Genomic DNA, 20731 nt, shown 5'->3' with positions numbered 1-20731 from the left:
TGTAAAAGAGTTTGTTTTTTTTGACGGGGCTGAGGTGATGTTACAGCTGTAGCCTCTACGTGTGCGCGTTTGTCGTAGACCGACTCTCCTCCGCGCAGTCGAGACGCTCTGACTGGCTGAAATGTACGGTCCACCCCCGGCTCGCCTCTCTCTCTCTCGTCACTTTACAACTCGCTCGGCCCCCGGCTTTTCGTTTTCGCCTCTTCCGACTGTGCCTCGTATTGCGTCCGCGGTTCGCCTTGGGCTGCTCGGTGCGCGCGGGGGGCTGCTCGGTGCGGGTGCGGTGCGGTGGCGGCGGCGGGTAAAAAAAAAGGAGGCAGGTCCACGCAAGCGAAAAGTTTGCCTTCAGACAAATAGAATCGATAACTGAATCCACGCGCTGATTGGACGGCGCCGGACGGTGGAGTCCCGCCCCCTCGACGCGCATTGGTCGGCGGCGCTGTCACCTCGGGAGGCTTTATGTGCAAGGTTGAGTGCGTGGCTGGACTGATCCGAGCGTCTGACGGTAATTAGCCCGCAATAACAGCGAGGCGCCTGCGATGGACGGGACACTCCCTGAGTCGTTTGACTGCTAAAGGCTTTACTGGGGGAATGGAAAAGTCAAAGCAAAAGTTTAAGACGTGAGAATCTAACGTTTTGACTTGAACTGCTGATAATTTACTAGTTACAAGCCACTCTAAAGAGATAACAATGGCATGTCACTGTGACACTGACTATCCGAATAGCAATAGGTTTCTGTAAAACACTGACTGACAATACAAGAACAACACCTACAAAAGTGGGCTGCTGTTAGTATCTATGCATAGTTTAAATTGCTGAATAGCCTGTGATGTAATGAGTCATTAAACCTGGTGTACACCCACAACATGTATCTGGTAATCACAGTTACAGGCTGAAAGTAAAAAGAAAGAGTGATTCCAGTCCCCTGGAACACTTTGGAACGTTTGTTTTATGCCATACATAGCTAAAAGAACATGGAAATTAGCAGCCATATCATAGTTCACAGTGAGGACACCGTTTTTTTAATTAATTTTAGTGTAATAAAAACTTGTTTTATGATTGAAAAACATGCTTTTATTTTAGTCTATTTTGTGGAGTGGCTTTAACTCTATAATGGATGTATGTATATATAGCTGTAGACTATAATAATGTGTGCATGTGCTATATTGTTCTTGTACTTATCAAAACAGTCATTAATCTCTAAATATACATCTCTGATCTCCCTGATGTCACCTCGCACTGTAAATCTCCCCTGATTCCCACACACTTGAGCTGAGCTCTCCTTTTTGAATGGGCTGCTCTGTCCAAACCACTTAGCTGGAACCCCTGAGCAGCTTTCATTTGCACATAACTGTCAATGGGGAAGAAAGGTGAGTCCAGGCGTGGGTCAGATAAACATCAGGGAGCCGGTGCAGGTCTAGGAGCCTTGTAAGGTAAACTGTGCAGAATGTCACACAGACCAGAGAGGACGGAGCTGGAGCGATCGCCCCAACTGAAGTTACAGGGAAGTGCAGTCTCTCCTTATATGGGCAAGGCTCTGAGTGCAAGCCCAAATGTTTGGGAAGGTGATGTCACATACAGGGAGAGCCGGGCAAACCACCATGCAGGACTGAACGGTAGCTAAACCAGAAAAATCAGGAGTGAACCCAGTCTGGACCATCAGGTTTGAAGCAGGATCTCTGCCCGAACTAATACACTGTTCCAAGGCTAGCCAGGACAATAAAGGAATATCTTATCTTATCTTATATAAAAAGCATCTTTGGCAGCCCTTCTATGACATAAAAGTAAAGTGTAAAAGGCAGCAGAACTGAGATACAGCCCTTTTCCATTAGCAGATTAACATAACTTCAATAAGCTGATTCATGCCTTTGAACAAGAGCAACTTATTAAAGATTAATTACGGCTCCACCTGGCAAAACACTTTTCTGCAGCGCTCTAGAAAGCTAAATAAAAATGTGAATGAATCCTCCGTCAATATTGTATACATTGGATAGCTATTTATATCAGATGTAAACTCATAGTGCCATTTTATCATCTAGAGTATTGGAACAAGTGAATAATCTTTGTGAGAGACACTTCCAACAACTATAAATGACAGTAACATTTGTGAATAGTTTAGAGGCTGAATTATTTCTGTTCAACCATTTTCCTACAAAGTGAGACAGTCATGTTCCAGATTTTGGATGCTGTACAGTACGTTTACATTTATGGGCTTAACATGGGCTGGTTTACCGCACCAAATCACATCCAATCACACAAAACAATACATACTGAAGGTGGGAGATGTGCCTTGCTTATGGTTTATACACTTGCTTTGGGCAGCAAAAGGAAATGTCCGTATTACTTTGGATTTGATGTGAATATGAGTTCCCAAAGCTGGACCCCCACAGAGCAGTAACAGGGGCTGTAAGTGGCCATTTGACAAGGGGCTAATTTCCGCCGCAGCAGATGATGGCCTGTTAAACGCTTCACTTAACTGATTATAATTAACCATTCAAATGTGTGTAATTCTCTGGTAGCACGCTCCAAGACTCCACAAAAGGCAAAACTTGTATGCTACAAGAAGCCCATTGTTGGTTTGCTTTCCAAATTGTGGAACAGGTTACTCTGGAGTAAAATGTAATTAGAGGAGTTTTGTGTATTTAGTCCTCGATGATATCATTGTTTCATCATCCAGATTTTTACGCTTACGTTTTCTAGCTTCTGTTGTTTCAATTGTGAGAGATTTTTTGTACAGACAAGGTTAAGATCTAGTGACTATTTTCAATTTTGGGTTAAATCTGTAGTTAACCTAATCAAGTTCAGGTCTGTGTGAATTCTGTTTTGTTTAATTTGAATATACTGGGGGGAAAATCACATTCAGACTTGAAAAATGTGACTTTTATTTCAGACTTTTTGTGCCTTCATTTTCTTTTCTTTGGATGCTCCCTCTCCTTTAGTTTTCATTCAAATTTCAACTTATTTTGTTCTATTTTTAGTTTGTTTTTGTTATTTTGTGTTTTGAATTTTGGAAAATATACATATATATTTTGTCAATGCTGCGATTCCTGTCAAAGGCAATAGTGATTTAAGTCATACTTTGAAAGCACTTTCCTCGGGTGGCACTTGGACTGGCTCGCTGGAACATGTCTTGTGGGTTTTATGTGAAGAGTTGCAGCGCTGGACTCTGGCAGTGTCCCAAACTATGTCTGTGATGTTTGGAGAGGAATTCTGAAATACCAGGGCTCAGTGCTCAAGCTATGGGCCATATACGGGATCTTAAAGCGAAATTCCATGGGCTGAGGGAGGTTGAGAAAAATATTTGTGTCAAAAAAAGAGTGTTCAATATCGAGAGACATGTCCAAAAATGCAAACAAAAACAGTGCATATTTAATTATTCTGTCTAGTTGGTCTCTCTTTCACTTAAAGGGGAACTGTGAAACTTTTCTGGTGAAGGATGCTCGTTTCTATGGAGATGCAATGGTTTGTATAGAGCATTAATCTCCTTGGTGACAAGCAGAGGAGTTTAGCTTTTTTGGTGCACATAAACAATGAACAATTGCATAAATCAGTGGGCTTTATGTCGTATTTTAGCAGCAAAACCGGAAATGCTAACACAACAGAAGTGCAGATGTGAGCAAAACAAGGTAAAAGTGTGCGGGGCGGGATAAGGTGAACAGCAAGCAGAAGGTTGTCTTAACTTTTCAAATAATTTATTTTTTTCTGAGCACTCGGGCCTAAATTGCAGGACAATACAGGGTTAGTCAAACATTCAGGAATCAATGATTAGGAAAAAGGTCAAAGCTGAGTTAAGTTTGCATAATATGTCCCCTTTAAACAACCTTAACCTTAAACCAACACGTGATCTTTGCTTTCTTAAGTCGCCTCTCTATATGTTCCACTGCAGCCTGCTAATCCCAGGCCTGCTCCAGAGGCTGTGCTCAGAGCTGTGGTTGTCCCGCGCCCCTCCCACCTTAAATGTGGGCTGTAGAGGGGTGTTTACTGCTGTTAACCCTGCCTGGATAAATACTGATAGAAAGGCCCATTGTGCACCAGCTCCAGCTAATGACCGCTGCTGCCGGGCCACGTTTTCAACAGCACCACTGTGTTCTTAAGAAACACAGGGGCACAAATGAAACAGATAGATGATATAAAGCTACTTCCAATTAATCAGCACAGTCAGCCGGAACACTTCACTTTGAATATTGAACAAACAACATCAGCCACAATGAATACGAGCACATTGTACAGAAAATGGGTAACTGTAAATGAGTGGGTAATTAAGTACATTTATCATGCACTCAGTCAATTCGTGGCATTCACATCTCGTTCGTCGTATAATCTGGGAGACTTCTGTGCATTTTTTTGTGCTTTGGTCATTTTCAGTTTTATCTATTTGAGAATTGTTGTTTATTTGTGCAGATGGGTTTCCTTGAACGTGATAATGGTGTGGGAAATGCTTACTGTACATTAACCCTTCCCTTCTTTTCATCATTCCTTTGTAATTAGCTCATGAAAATATCAGAACATGTTGTCAAAATGTTAGCTCTCATTCATTATACTGTATGTTTAAGGAACTATTAACAAAAAAAAAGAAGTGCTGTTCATCCCCAGAGTATAACTACAAGGGCAAAGCTGAAGAGATAATAATGTTCTGCCTGGTTTGCATTTGAAAGTGCCCGTCCCAGTGCAGCATCGGGGTGAAATGAAGGGTGTCTACTTCCTGAAGATAAGTGGTGACCGCAAACTGGACCAAATAGGAAAGAGAAGAGGAGTCTCCATAGTATGTTTTTTACTACGTCTGCCCAACTCCAGATGAACCTACACTCTGCCAACTGGAGGCAAGGCGTGATGCCATTTGCTCCTTTTGTTATGGTTCTTAGCAAAAAGCCGGGCAGCCCTGTGGTCAGAGGGAGAGAGGGCCAGACACGAGTTTAGTTTCCACACACTCAGATGATGTAATGAACTCCCTGGACAATCAGCGCTGTGTTGGAGATTTGAATGGGACCCCAATAAAAAAAGTTACTGGGCTATTTGAGGATTGAATAGCCACGGGAATATGTATTAAAAGGGTCACGGTACACGACCAATTCTCTTGGTTTGACTTTTCGAAATCTTACACACTATATAGGTCAAATGTTAATTATGGTCATTAAATCGTACTTGAATTAATAGATTAAATAAATATAGCAAGAACAAGCAACTCAAAATATGTTGACATAAAAGAAATGCCTTACATTTCAATTTTGTTTTTAATTTATGAGCAGGGGTGACACAGGGTTGTGGGTTTTTTTACATTTTGAAACCTATACGGCCACAGACAACCCAAAATTTAGCATTTGACAATTTTGGAACATTAATATTAGGTTTTGTATAACGTCAACAGTTTTGAATTTTTCCAGTTTTACATTAAAAATTACAACTTTTTGTTGTTTGGGCCAACTTGGCAGGAAGCCTGAGGGCCAACAAACATTGGTCTGAGGGCAATAGTTTGGACTCCCCTGATCTAGAGGAAATATTTGGATTTAATTTCATCCACATCACAGTCAGGACACGCTGGAGGGACTATGTCTCTTGGCTGGCCTGGGAACGCCTCAGGATCCCCCCGGAGGAGTTGGAAGAAGTGTCTGGGGAGAGGAAGTTCGGGAGTTGCTGCTTAGACTGCTGTCCCCGCGACCCGGCCGGATAAGCAGAAGATGAATGGATGGCTTAATCTACATCAATTGAAATACTGACCTTAAATTAGTTTTCAAATGTTTCCGTACAATTATCTGACGTCGATCTAAAGTAAATCATTAGTAAGATGATCTATTTAAATATTGTTTTAACATGCAATATTGAAATTGAATATTTTTTCTGGGTTCAACATAAATTATTTTGTGTACAATATTTAATTATAATTGATCATTTGAAAAATTCAGCACATTATTTAAAGTCAATATCCATTTTTAATGTTTTAAAATGCACTTTAGTGTGTTTAAATTAAATTAACTAGCTTAAAGCTTGATTTGACTGAATGTGCACTCTAATCAGAGCATATTTTTAAGGCTAGCAAAGTAGTTTTTTTTAAACAATAATGTCTCCCTCCATTTGGTAAATCGCTTCAGGTCAAGGCCAAATTGAAAAAACTTCTCTTAGTGCTACCATGGCAACCTGCATCAAATCCACCATCATTTTGAGCTTTTTTACCCATTATTTCTCTCAAAAAACATATGTGAAAATGAGAAAACCCATTAACCATGATGAGAGGGGAGCCCGAGGAAAAAGACACACATCAACAAGAGAACAAATGATTCTTTAATTGCATGAAAACAGAATACCCAGAAGGCCTGGATAATGGAGGGAGAACACCACCCTGCACTGAAGCATCCAGTTTGAACAAATGGTGCTGCTTTTTAGGATTTTTGAGGAGACATTTTCCATGGTCCATTGTACATGAAGTGCCTGAAGCTGCAAGAGATCATTTAGAAGAATAAAAATAAGCTCAGATCCAATTCAAGCTTGGCGTTAAATGTTTCAAATTAAATAGCAGGAAAGCCTTAGTCTTCTGCAATAGCTTTTCTTGTGTTAGTTTGCTCCAAAATCGAGGGTGGAGTTACAAATTTAGCATGGGAAGAAACACAGTGAAATGAAATCAAAAATTCACTTAAAATAACTCTGTTATCAACAATATTTTTTACAATTCCACAAAATTTAATGTCATGACGGTTTGACCGCAAACTGTTCAATTTGTTCTGTAACAAAAATCATTACGGCTTTTTTCTTCCTCTTGCTCACACTCAGATCACAACTACAATTTAAAGTTGTATAAACAATAGAAAAACATGTTGAAATCTTCAAAGCATTTCAGTCTTCTTGTTGATGAAAAATTATGTTCTGAGTTTTTTCTCAGAGGAGGTGGACTCACCTTCCTCCACATGAGTTCTTTTTAAGTTGCTGTGTGTCTTTGAACGGGAAAGTCCGGCCTCTTCGTCTGAATCGGATGAAACTTGTGACACAGTCCGGTGCTGGCCGTTCAGTCCTGGACTAAGCCTATTGGCCTGTGAGTTACTACAGCCCATATCAGAGTTTGGACAGTCTAACGCTTCAGTCCTTAACTCTTCATCTCGATTTGTCCTGTCATCCACTTCCTCTCGCTCCAGACTCCCTTGGGACATGACTGGACTGGGACACACAAAATCCGAAGGGCTTAGGCATTTCTCCTCGACTCCTTTTCGTGCTTTTACTTCCAAGTTTTCCTCATTCGAAGTGGAAGAGGACAAGTCGTCGACAGAGATAGACGGGTAGTTGCAGGAGTCTAAGGCTGAAAATAGTGATTGTACAGATTCGGGCCGATCTCCAGCTCGAGACACAACGTTCATTCTTCTCCGTCGCATGACATTACGCCTCCGAACTGCACTGCGCCGCTCCTCGTCGTCGCTGCTCGAACTCGACGTGGACGAAGAGGAAGATGAGGCGCCGGCGGGTAAAGACGGAGAAGACGAAGGACTGGACAAAGTGGAGTTCTCTCTGGGACTCGGGGATCTCGGTCGGGGCATTGGGTCCAACCAGAACTCACTAGAATCGGAGTCTTCGTTGACTAGAAACGAGGACTGGGGTCTTCCAGGATTCCTGCCGCGCCGCCTCTTGCGCTCCTCGCCTTCGCCATCAGAAACGTCCGGGGCAGCCAGGGAGGAAGACGAGGAGTTGTCTGAATCGCTGTTTTGGATGGCGGGAGGGGCAGGCGGGACAGGTGTGGATCTCGCGGATTGGCGCCCCCTAGCGCGGAGCTGCATTATCGCCTCCTCGCTTAAGTCGCTGTCTGAATCCGAGCTCCAGCCCTCGATCTCTCTTCGGACCAGGGAGTCGAAGAAGGCCATCATGCGGGGGTCCTCCTGGATGGACTGGGACACGTAGTTGTGGGACAAGCCGCTGCCGCTGTTCAGCACCAGACTGATGTACTCCTCGTGTGTGTAAAGGCTGCGGGACGAGTCATCCACGCGCCCGTCCAGGTCGCCCAGACTGTCGGGCTGCTGGTAAGGGCTCCACACCTACAACAGACGCACAAAGATAAAAGGTAGGTAAGGTGAATAAATATGTTTTGATAAACTTTCGCAGTCAATGTTTTTTATGTGAAACCTAGAACTGCAATTAGCAAATCAGAAAGACTTTTGATTAACATAATTTCCTTCAAAATAAGAATAAACATTTTCTGTTTTTCATCAGTAACACCCTTTTAGTTAAATTAAAAGGGTGTTAAATTAGTTACATATTTTCCATCTAGAGGCACTCAGTCTCCATATTACAATAGTGTTTTGGTTGATGTATTTAAAAAGTCGTCATGTACAATAGAAATAATAATTTGTTGACTACCGGTACTTGAAAAAATAACCAATGACTAGTCAATTACTGAAATAATCATCAGTGACAGCCCTAGTTTAGACCTCTGAAAAGCATGGGATTAGTTGTATTGAACATAATCATATGATCAAAACATGGTAATCCACAGAATTACACACATTATACTTTATACATTTGACTACTATGCACAGCTGTATTTGGGTTGTTTCTTGATCAGCAGGAAGCTCTCAAACATGTTCCATTTCACTCAAGAACATGGGAAAAGGGAGTGTGGAAACGGGCCATGGTTTGATAGCATCTTTGCAGGACACCTGGGCCGATATCATATTTCACGACATACAGTCAAATGCACAAGAGAGAGAGCTACTGTTACAGGGACTACAAAACTGTGATATCAGCCATCTTTGTTCAGAAGCTCCTGGAATTATGAATATTTTATCTCCTATTCAACCAATACTAACAATTACAGCCTGTATGCTGTAATACAAAATAAACAATAAGCAGATTTCATTTCTAAAACTATCATAAATATATAAATAGCTAGTGGTCCAATAACACAGTGGAAACAATCTAGTCTGGCCACCATCTCTTCGCCATTGTAGTGCACTGCCAACCCTTTGCATTCTTTTGTTTCCCCCCTGTAATTCTAAGTCAAAATTGCTTTATTTGTCTCCACTTTGGCACAGAACTGCTAATCTATTTAGCATCTTTGCACTGCAGCTTTACAGTGCTGTCTACAGCTTTAAACCTCTAGACTTTGATACGAGAATAAAAGTTCCCCAGGTGGAGTTTGAATAAAGCACGAGGGACTTCAGATCCATGCTTCAGGCTGCTCTGTTGTTCAGGTCAACGCTGGTAACAGTGAATCATCTTTGAACAGACTAATCCTACAGTAGAGTCCAGAGGCAGGAACACAGCTGTCTACGAGGGGATTGTGGACTTAATGTTCAGTTTAGATTTTTAATCATTTCAGGTCACCAGCAAAACCAACACTGGCCAAAGCATATAATTAATACTAAGAATTTAATGAAAATGAAGTGATTATGCAATTAAACAGCATTTTTTTTTTTTTTATTTATTTATAGGAGATCTTCTACTGAAAGTGTTTTTCAGACTTCCTATAAGTGATCTGTTCTTCTGTATCTACCTCTGTATCTACCTGCGTTGCACCAATGAAATTTCCCCATGTGGGACAATAAAGGAATATCTTATCTTATCTTATCTTATACAGTCAAAGTGGCTGTTCAAAACATATTCTTGAGTTCTGACTCTTAACTGGCTTTGATTGACACTGGCTTCAATGATCTAATTTTGTTGTACCTTCAGTTTTTGGTGTTGTTGCGATGTAAAAAAAACAACAACAAAAACTAAGATCTACATGTGTCCTTTCAATTGCTGTATTCTTATCATGTCATTAAAGGTGTACTATGTAACTTTTAGGTGGAGGGTCTGTCACCTTTAAATTCACATATTTGGCATGTATTCAGTTACATGACATAGTTGCTTAAAAAGACTTGGTATGGAGTCAACCCATAAAGCTTCTGTCACAATAACCCGTACAAACAACAACAGTCTGAGCTTTTGCTCATTTCATACGCTTCGTTTGTGGAGACGTGCACTCGCTATCGAAACCATCACACATTAACGTTAAAGATGCGTTTACAAACCTTGATGACTTTCTCCACCCCCGAGGAGCAGATCATGTAGTTGTGAGGGTTGAAGCGGACTTGGTTCACGATGGACCTGTGCCCCTTCAAGACCATGAAGGCCCCGTTCACCACTCGACCAGCACCTCCTTACAGAGAGAACAGTCGGGGAGAAAAGAGAGCAGATTTGGTGAAACTCTTTAAGTCGTAGAAGAAGCCCATCAATGTCACGTTGCATATTAAAACAAACGGTCACAATTACATCTGCTGCCCCCCGAACAGAAAACACAGACAATAGTAATAATGTAATGCTAACAGTACGCTGATGGACTGACACAGGATCGGCCCGGACCACATAGTTTCTGAGTTGAGTAACGCCAGAGAAAATAAAAGGTTTAGATGTGTCAGGATCGGGATATACGGAGACAAATGAGTGCATATTTTTGGGGTTGTGGGATTGTGCTCAGTCAGAGGCGCAGAGGGGAGGGAAATCAGGCATGCCAATAAGTGCTGCAAATCAAATCAAGAGGCAGTAGTGGGTTCAAGTCTAAGGCCAGTGGTCTGCCTCTTCTCACTGTGTCCCCTCTAAAACCACCAGATTGTACTGCGTTGATACAGCAAAAAGTAAATACTTGAAATCTCTCACTAAATATTACACGTTTTGAGAGAGGTCATCAATATTTGTATCACTATTCCCATCACTAGGGTCCTGAATTAAAGTACATTTTGTATTTTGAGCACATTGTGACTAAATCAGATCACTGCGCGCCATCTAAAGCTAATAAATTGTATTGTATTTATGTATTATTATTGGTGCACTTGTGTGAGCTACAGACAAATTAGACACATACATATTTTGTGGTTTTGAGGTGTGAAAATCAGGTAATTTAATTTAACCTTAATACAACAGGAAAGAAAATGGCTAAATCAGCCATTTCTACATTTGATCACATTCAAAGGCAAAGAATATATATAAAACAAAAGAAGAAAAATAAAGCCTGCAGTAGAAATTCTATCGGCAATAACTAAAAAAAAACATAAAATTAATAGTGGCTCCTTTGTCTGGAAAAGTGCACTGTTTCCAAATGGGCAAACCACAGTCTGAGCAAAGAAAAGTCCATCTTTCTTTCTGCGGTTAAAAGGCGACGGGACTGGAGTTTTTTGGCCTCCTACGACGCCGCTCAAAGTCTTAACCTTCCAACAACCGACTGCAAGTGAAGATTAGAGCTGTGTGAACTCCCCAAACACAAACAGTATAAAGCTATTCCAGATTATTTGAGCTTCATGTTAGGTGTATGAGGTGGGCAATATATCGGAAAATATTGTGAATGTTGTTTCGAAGAGAAGATTGAAGATGCAAAATTTGAATAACGTGCTTTTTGTTTATAGTAAAAAAGCAGCATATAATTATTTATTTATAATAATAATAATAATAATAATAATAATAAATATATGTTTCTTTCATATATCTTTCAAACAAGAATGTAAAGTGATATTTCTTTACTTCATTATACATTAAAATTAACATTTGCAGGATGCTTAAAGACAAAAACAGGATTAAACCAAAGACAAAACCAGGACTAATATCATAACACATAATGTCACAGAATTACCAGGTCTTGTAAATTAGTATTATAGAATGTGTTACTTTCCGTCTATACCATCAATCCTGCAATGTTGGCCAGTAAAACAATCATTAACTACTACTTAACAACTGCAGTGTAAAACCAGGACAAAACAGAGTTCATCTGGGTGGAACAGGTCATTTGGGGTCCTCAGCCGTGTGTTTTACGTGTTCTTTTTTATTCTTGCTCCAAAACAGATAAATCGTGCATTATTCCTTCAAAAACAACTGCACATATGGACAGTATCTCACCTGCTTCTGGGTCTTTTGGGATCTTCCACATGTAAAGGTTAAAGTCGTCCGAGCCAGACAAGATGTACTGTGGGAAAACGGAAAATACTCTATTCAGACAAACAAGCAGTTACTTCTTGCCACATTGTCTGTCAGAGCAACATTCAAGTGAGGTGAGTGTGTAGTGCAAAGACGGTGGTTATCTAAGGACATGTCTCCTCTTGTTTGATTAAACGCACCCTTGTCTTGACATGCCGTTTTGACCCCGACTGGCTCCTGTAGTTCTGTGCTACATTGAGCTGAACATATGGTTCCACTTACAGCCGTCTTTAAAAGGTACATTTTGACAAGGAAAACAGAGGCCAAAGGGAAAACACGCAATGACTTCTGGTTATTCATTCTTGTGTGGGACAGAATGAGAATCTAAAAGAATATAATTTGAAAGTTACAGGAACATGTCATTATTAAAACGTATACAAATCCAATTGGGTCAAAAGTGTACAGTAATCTTTGTACAATATATAAACAAGGAGACGTCAGGCTGAGATTACTCTCAACCAAGTCATAAATGCCTTTAATTTAAATGAGATATTTACTGTTTTGTCTCCAACAACAAATATGTGACAGTGGGTTGTATTTATTTGCTTACTTCGCTTGAACAGTTGAGGAGTCTTTTCAAATATCGACAGAAAGTGTTTGTCGCTTTTTACATTTCTAATTAACTAAAGTTATGACCAAAATATGTTTCAGTTACTCGGTCTGTTTGGACACTTGACCCGTGCTGTTGGTCCAGTTTCTGTCAGCCAAAGTTTGGATTATTGTTCTGGACATTTCTGATTCCACAGAACCAACAAACCCAAGTTTAGTTCAAATATGTTCCTGAATGGAACATATATTTATGTTTCATTAAATATGCTTAAGAGCTGCTGGTCTAACCTTTGCTTGAATTTCATTTGAGTAGAAACAGAAATATACAGTACAGAAAAAAGAAAAGCAACACACAAAGATAAGGAGCGGTTTTTAAGGAACTGAATATCACAATCGCAACATTTTATTACAGTTTTGCCCTACACGTTTGGTCATCCTTAATGTGTTTATCATGAATTAACACAAACTCTTTGGATTTGCCCAGTCCTCACAAATATGGGTCGAATTTCCAAAACACATTGGACCGAGCGCAGTTGGCGTCTGATGTTTACGAGCCAAGGAGAGTACCATTGTGTACTTTGCGCCGCAGAACAAACACATATTTCTGCGAGGTGATGATTAAGGGCCTTCAGCCGCACTAAACCTGTCGTTTGGTCAGAACGTACATTTACCTGAAACGTGTGACGACAGAGAAGCAGGATTTAGGACAGAACTGAATTGCAAACGGATAGAAATCATCAAATCTCAAGCTAACTCGGGCTAATGTACAGCGACTCTAGACGGGCGTTTCCCCTTGAACTGAAACAAGACTACAGTGATGTGTGTGGACCTCACGTGCGGTAAAACCATTACCAGAGCTTAGAGCAGCCTCGGGACACAGAATCGAAGCGCACCTGGATGTCCCGCCTCCTTCACAGACACATGCCACTCAAAAATGTGGCACCCTCCCTCACTCTCCCTCCTCGTCATCCATTTTAAACTAGTCGTCACTCGGCACGTTCGCTTTAGCACGGCCGTGACAAAATCCTGCCCTGGATGTGGAGCGGGGTCTGAGCGGGACACCGAGGCGACCGCTCTGACCTCCGTCTGCAGTCCGTCTGAAATGTCACTGTTCAACCAAATGTGGAATGTGCCTGGAATCTAACGATGCATTGTAAATAGTTTAAAACAATGGGAAAGATTAATGCAGTGTCAAAATGTTCTGTGCGAGTGTAAGAAGGTGAGTCATTTGTTTAGCACACACTGTAATCAAATGAAAATGTACCCACTTTATAAAACATAAAAATGAGTCTATTTTTCAAAAGTATATGTATATTGGACCTCACTTCTGTTAATAAAAGATCAGCAGCACTGCCAAGTCCTGGTCACAGTCCAAGTTGGGCTCTGGGAAAGCTATTAAAAATGTGTTTAATTCTAGTTTGGCCACTGTTCCGTTCCATTGTAATGCATTTTTATTTCCTTTCTTCCTTTACTCTAGATGCACTCTTTTTTTAGAGCCCTTTAAAACTGGGATTCCCAACATGTGGTACAAAAAGAGTGTGTCATCTCAAATTAAGTAGGTGACTTTTTTTCCTATTGGGCTATTATCAACCTATTGTCATCTTAAATTCTTAAAAAGGTGGACCAAACCAGGTGGCAATAAATTGGTACGGCATTTCGAATTGGAAGGTATGGAAGGTTGTAGTTATGAACCCATTGAAATGTGTACATGAATTACATTATCTCTTCAAAATATACTAGATTTCTTTTTAACAGGAAAAGGGTGTTTGGTCGTCTGCTTTAAACGTCGTACACACATGAAGCCCGACAGTATATAGTTCTGAGGTGGAACTTGGTACACCCTTTACGACACACTCCTGTAATGTTTGACCTAAATCAGACCCTGCAAAGCCCGTGCGCTCGTCCGACACCGAGGCTAATGCTAACATAATAAACATGACTGTGGAGTGAAGTCATGTCTGAGGGCCGACGCGATGAGTCCACAGCTCCTGGACTCAAAACCACAAATTCACACAAACGTTCCGCATCCTTCTATTTTTACAACCATCAAATCCAGATGTTAGCCATAAATTTAGCCATCACGAGGTCAGAGGTGACACTGTATTCAATCATAAATGTTGTACTGTGTCCACTTAATGACTTATTGCTTACATAAGTGCCATGTTTCCCCATTATGGCAGTCTGCATACTTCAAATTTTGACTTACGAGTTCAAACTGACTGAAATAAACATTTGAAGATGTGCATAAAACTGTCTCACTGCAAAATTATGTAAAGATTGTTGTAGTTATGAATCTTAACTAAAGAGAGATCATAATCAAGTTTATGATTGAAGCGGTCACAATATAATAAAAACTAATAAAAATCATAATTGCGACAATTCTAGAGGCAAAAATACCTCAAAGTGTTTTTAACTGGATTTATATGACATTGTGAATGAAAGTGAATTCAGGATTACATTGTTGTTTGGTCACTTGTCGTCAGTAATTGTGAATAATATTCAAATCGTCTTATGTTTCAATCATCGTTTCACTTAAATGTTACTTCATGACATGCCGAGCTCATTGCCATTGCCATGCTCTGAAAATCTCATTTTGCTGAGCCTTTCCCGCAGTTGTACTTGCAGCTCGGCAGTCGCAAAGCCTGTCCCGTGTTCGACGCCCGTGAGGAAGAAAACCGCGGGACAGTTGTGGCGCACTGACCTGGTCCTTGTCCCCGGCGAAGCAACAGCTCTTCATGGTGCAGGAGTTGAAGTAGCCCTGGTTGTCGAACTGGAAGCTGGGCAGTCGTGAGTGGAGCTCGTACAGGACGGGGGGCAGGCGGCGCCTCAGGGCCAGCAGCTGGGTCCCGGTGCTGTTGAAGCGGACACTCATGGCACTCTGCAGGGACATGCTGCCCCCGTAACGCAGCAGGGAGCTGAGGGGAGCAGAGGTACAGCCAATGGCAGCGCTTAGTCTAAATGAACTCTAATTTAAAGCATTTACAATCAATCGAGTACATTAAGTACGTGACCGCCTAGGTAAAGGGTTTAGGTGTCCGTTTATTAGTAGTAAAGTTACCAGTAATAACAAGACGTTACATTTGAGCTGTCACTAACCATTATTTTAGTAATTGACTAGACAGGAATGATCGTTTTTGATTTGTCGACCAGTCAAACAATTACTTCTATTGTACTTTGAGACCTTTAAATGATCAACTATACTGGGGAAAAATAAATATGAATTACAATTTGTATTTTGTAAAAAAGGTTTTTAGAGTCTATAAAGTCCAGATAAAAATATCAAAACACTATTATAGTCGACTAGTCTCAAATAGCTGAAACTGTTGCAGCTTTACTTTACATTCACTTTAAGGGGGGATATTCATTAAATATATATACATTTTTTAATCACTCTAACTATTTTGTTTTTGGTTTTGACTAATGGGTTTTTATTACAAGAAACAAGTTGCTTTTTACTATAGTATTTGCAGAACAATTACATAAAAGAAAAACCTTTTACAACTTCTTATCATCAAAATAAAGTGTAATGTTCTGAAATATTTACACCACACACCACTTTGGGGAATGTGTCAACAATACATAATTACAAACAGCCCCACAGTGGAGACTTGACGGAGCGGGTCCCTTTTATTGGAAAAGGTGTATTTTGTGTTTGCATATATACTTCAGTAAACACCTTCACAGCAGAGAAACCAGAGCCATCATATCTATGTAATAACATTTGAGGAGGCGGTTGTAATGGGGCAGATACTGGATCAGAGAGAACAACAGTCTAAGAGCTCCACCTGGTGGCTACAAGGAGAAACAAGTCTTTGTCATTATTAACTTGTGTTTTTGGGATTTGTATTCTTCTTATATATTTCTACAGCTTTAAATATTACTTCTGCTTAAACATATTTCGACACAAGATAGCAATGTGTCATCATTTTTGTGCAAGTCTGTGAGAAATAGCCGAGTTGTCAATAAAACACTGTTGTTCCCCACTTTAGGAAAATGGAACTCCAATACATTAGATTTGGACCCGACTTAAAATACGGCGCAACATGACCAATTCATAATACATTGTGTGTTGCCACTATACTACCATTTCAAACTCAATTTTGATACTAAAGAATATACTTTATTCTCGATACCACAATAATAATTAGAAAACAATATTTTTTGAAAGTTTTTAGACAATAGCCAGACATTTTCAGTACAAAATAACAGTACTTTCTTTATTAAATGGTTTTATACTAGTTCTGATGAAGCTCAAGATCATTATTAAAGGTCACATTTTGCCCTCTTTATGTGATTTGTTTTAGTAATCAATACTGGTGAAAAGATCTTTAGTTAGTTTCAATACTAGTTATAGTATACATTTTATTCTGATTTTCAATAGTTTTGACTGTCCTCATACATTTGCATTATATAATTCGTGTGCGTGCCCTTTTACAAATGTTACCTGCGAGGTTTGCGGATGTCCCACAGACCCACTCCCTCTTTGGAGTTGGCTGTAGCCAGAAGTCGAGGCTCAACTGGGTTAAACATGACGCTGTGAAAGGCAGAGGGGTAACTGGCCAAACAAAATGGCTCTGAAAAGAAAAGATTGAACAATAATTATGATTGATAACAAGGAAATACATAGTAAACAACAAAATTATCAAAATCAACTCAATACGAAAATTATAAAGATGATGCATTTTCTGCTATTTGTGTGTTTGTGTCATTTCCTCCATTTCATCATGAATATTGAATTCACCAGCAGAAAAAGCCAAAACATGAGCACATTTTAAGCCACATTTCAAACTACCGCCGGAGTGCAGAGACATAGAATATTAAAGCCTGTGAGCTGATGTGAAACGCACATTGCTAAAAGTATAAATAGGTCATCGTGGACCTGCTCACATGAACGCCAGAAATAGAAAGTTATGAACGATGTGCAAGATGATGCTCGCTGATAACAAGACTCAGGTACTCTCACACAGAACCACACTTCAGTTTAAATCAAATCCGCCTTTTATGGTTTGATCAAAAAAAGCAGCCAACACCAATTCTCTTCTTATGAGTACTACAACATCTGCATTAAAACATTGAATAGTTAAAGGTGCACCGTGTACCCTCTGGTGAAGGGTCCACCACCTGCTTTTCCCCATGGAGATGTTATCCATTTGCCTGGAATGTACCACAGTAAGGCATTATCCATCTCCGTGAAGACAAGCAGGAGTCTCCAGAAAGAATGCAGGTTTTTCCAAGACATATTTGAGCAATGAAAATCCTGCACACTGTCCAACTTGCAAGTGAAATTTAATTTACAAATAAGGAGGCAACGTTTCGGCAACTGGGCCTTTGTCAGGCAATGAAAACGTATAAATCAATGCAAGACGGATACATTTAATGCTACACTGTGGAACATTCCAGGTAAAGTAAAAAAATGTCCATGGTGACAAATACCACAGATTGCTCATTGAGTAAAGTAACATGTCTCGATAATTACTATAGTGACTTATGTTTCAAGAAATAATAGCTGGAATAATTTTTTGGGGGCTCATTATCATATATAATTGGGGATTTTTTGTAGTGGAAGATTTGTAGATTTTTATTAGTTCTTGAAGGGTCAAATAATCATAAAAGTTAAGTAACTTTTATGATTAATTATAGTTAATACATTTTTTTCTCTCCTTTTTTTTAACCAAATTACATTTCGAAATGGTTTAATGGAATGATCCTGCTTTAGGGTTATTGTTTCAGTCACATCACGTCTTCAATATTATTGATATGTTTCTGTGTTACGATAATACGTCCCACTTTGAAATTTGTTTGCGAGCTTGCCGGTGGTGGAGTGAATAAGGGTGCTGCACATGTGCGGTTGCTACTGAGGTCCATTTGTCTCTCGCTCTCCCCATGTCAAGCTACAGCTGACCTGCCTAATAAAGCCTTTATGCCAGAAAAACATGATATAAATATAACTGTATATAAGTGTGTCAGGCCCATTTACATAGAACATAAGGCTTCTATCCCTTCTACCACTGTTACTGTCCTCTACCGCTCTGGGTCAAAAACATCTGCTCCATATAAAGATGCCTGGGCTTCAGTTTTAGTCGGCGGTCTCTTCGACATACCTCCATGTGGCGGCTCACGAGTGTCCCAGATCAGTACACGCCCGTCGTCAGAGGAACTGGCGAAAACGTTGTCATTGACTGGACTGACAGAGAGGCTGTACACTGCATCAATGTGGAGGAAGACGTTCAAAGTCTCCCTTCTGCAAAACAATAGACACAAAAATGAGTTAAGAGTGCTAGCATACTGAACGCCTGTTTCAGCATTTGCAATGTCAAGATTACTGCTATATTTGGCTACAAAAAACAAACGTCAAATATACAATATAAAACTCATAAGGGGATATTTAAATGGTCAGGATAATTTTAACAAAATATCTTCTGTTGAACTGTGATTCTCGTTGAGGTCGTTTAATCATTAACTGTATCATAATACTGACTCACCACTGGAATATCTGTATATTATGTATATTTACCTGCCATTTATTCTGTCCTTATGCTGCACTGTACACAACTTTAATCAAAGCCACTTATTGTACATTATAGTTTTGTAACTTTAAAGTTTTACTCTACTTGCAGTGTGTTGATAGTACTTTTCATGCCTTTATGTAGCTTTACTAAGTAATATTCTAGTTAAATGGTAGGATATACGTAGTAATGTCTCTTTTTTGATAGCTTATTTATGATTCTCCTGCTGTTCTTGTACTCTGTGTTGCAACTAAAGACTAAAATGTTCCACTGAGGGACAAATAATGTTTCTCTTATCTTGAATGAATTATTTTAATTTCTTACCTTTCCACATCATGAAGAATCACTTGTTCATCATTTCCTGTGAGATAAACACACAGACTTCTTATTAGCTCAACATTAGTTTCCCTTTACAACAGGTATATAATGTAGTTTTGTGTCCGGAGTAGTTTGGCATTACCTCCAGAGAAGACTTTCTTGTTGGTGCTGTCAAACGCCAGGCAGAAGATGTTGGAGAGGTGTTCTCCCTTCAGTGTCACAGGTTTGGACCGAGTGTGGATGGCTTTCTCCATGTGCCACAGGAGCACTCTTCGATCATCTCCTCCTGCGGGGACAGAGTAATAATACATTTTACCATCAGAATCAGAATTAGAAAAGGTATATTGTCATTGTCAATGAACAGAATTCACAAACATATGAACTTGCTTTGGTGATTCGGTGCAACATAAAACAACGAACAATTATAAAACAACATATACAAGTCATATTACTAATCACACAAGATTACTGATCATACTTTAACTTCGGTTTGTCACCCATCACAAAACTGTGCACAAGTTCTACTGCTATGACACATTTCCAATCTGTTCAATTGTCTGCTGAGTGCCATTGGCTGGACACATACAAAACATTAAATAGTAATAAAAGTTAACATGTTCTGCATAGTTGTTGATAATATATAGTTGTATTTGTTGTTGCAGAAGGTAGCCATGACACTGTTGTGCAATGCTCATAGTTCAGAGTGACAGATCAGGCCCATGTTGTTTGTGTTGGGCTTAGTTAGCTTATCTTGCTATTAGCCCACACAGCTAAGCTATTTAGCATGTGCTAGTTTTGATAGGTTTGGGTTTCAGCTGATTGCCAGCTAGCCAGACTTAGCATGCTAACAAACTAGTGCAAAGGGGATTTGTCAACTTACCAGAGACTAGCCATTCTCCGCCGTTGTTGGAAAACTCAATGGCGTTGACACAGCCAAAGTGTCCGAGCATGTCCCGCTTGAAGAGGCTGGTGCAGCCCGCCATCCTGAGCCGCTGGAACTCGTCCTTCATGAGCGGCTGCCCGGTGAGCTCTCTGCGGGACAGAAAGCCCACGGAGGAGCGCATACCGCAGCCCTTCAGCTCCTTCATTTTCCACATGCACAAACACGGCCTCTAGGCTTTGTCTGCGCCGCTGCTGCTCGACATCTGCTCGCCTGGTCGCGGGGGTTCACTTGTTGTGGCGGTGGCGGTGGCCTCAGAGAGCTCGGTAGGCTACATTATGGAGGGCAGCTCCGTGCCTCGTCCTGCCGCCGTGTCGACGCTGTTTTCGGCTGTGTTTCCTCTGTGTGTGCGCTGAGACCCAGCAGCGGCTTCCTGCTCGGCTCAGGACCTCTCTCCTCCCCCTGCTGTTACTCAGCATCCACTCACCATCACCGAGCCACTATTAAACTAAACTTACATCATACTTTGGCCTCAGGCTGGCACAGAATCTTTTATTTT

The 20731-nt window shown here is 40.4% G+C and overlaps 1 protein-coding gene across 1 annotated transcript; it reads right to left on the bottom strand.

Moving 5' to 3' along the window:
• Positions 1-6255: 6255 nt before the first annotated feature.
• On the bottom strand, positions 6256-20660 carry dcaf5 (ddb1 and cul4 associated factor 5). The gene is made up of 9 exons (XM_072457403.1): positions 20173-20660; positions 19435-19578; positions 19299-19335; positions 18570-18709; positions 16913-17042; positions 15170-15383; positions 11842-11908; positions 9987-10114; positions 6256-8009 (listed from the first exon to the last, which is right to left on the bottom strand). The coding sequence occupies exons 1-9, from the start codon at positions 20387-20389 to the stop codon at positions 6849-6851; spliced, it is 2238 nt and encodes a 745-aa protein (XP_072313504.1). The 5' UTR covers positions 20390-20660; the 3' UTR covers positions 6256-6848.
• Positions 20661-20731: the final 71 nt, after the last annotated feature.

The sequence above is a fragment of the Eucyclogobius newberryi genome, unplaced genomic scaffold (assembly GCF_026437365.1).
Source record: "Eucyclogobius newberryi isolate DKJ021-1_F unplaced genomic scaffold, fEucNew1.0.hap1 SCAF_21, whole genome shotgun sequence".
Lineage (NCBI taxonomy): Eukaryota > Metazoa > Chordata > Actinopteri > Gobiiformes > Gobiidae > Eucyclogobius > Eucyclogobius newberryi.
Note: the sequence above shows the minus strand (reverse complement) of the source record. Positions and strands in the feature narration are given on the sequence as shown.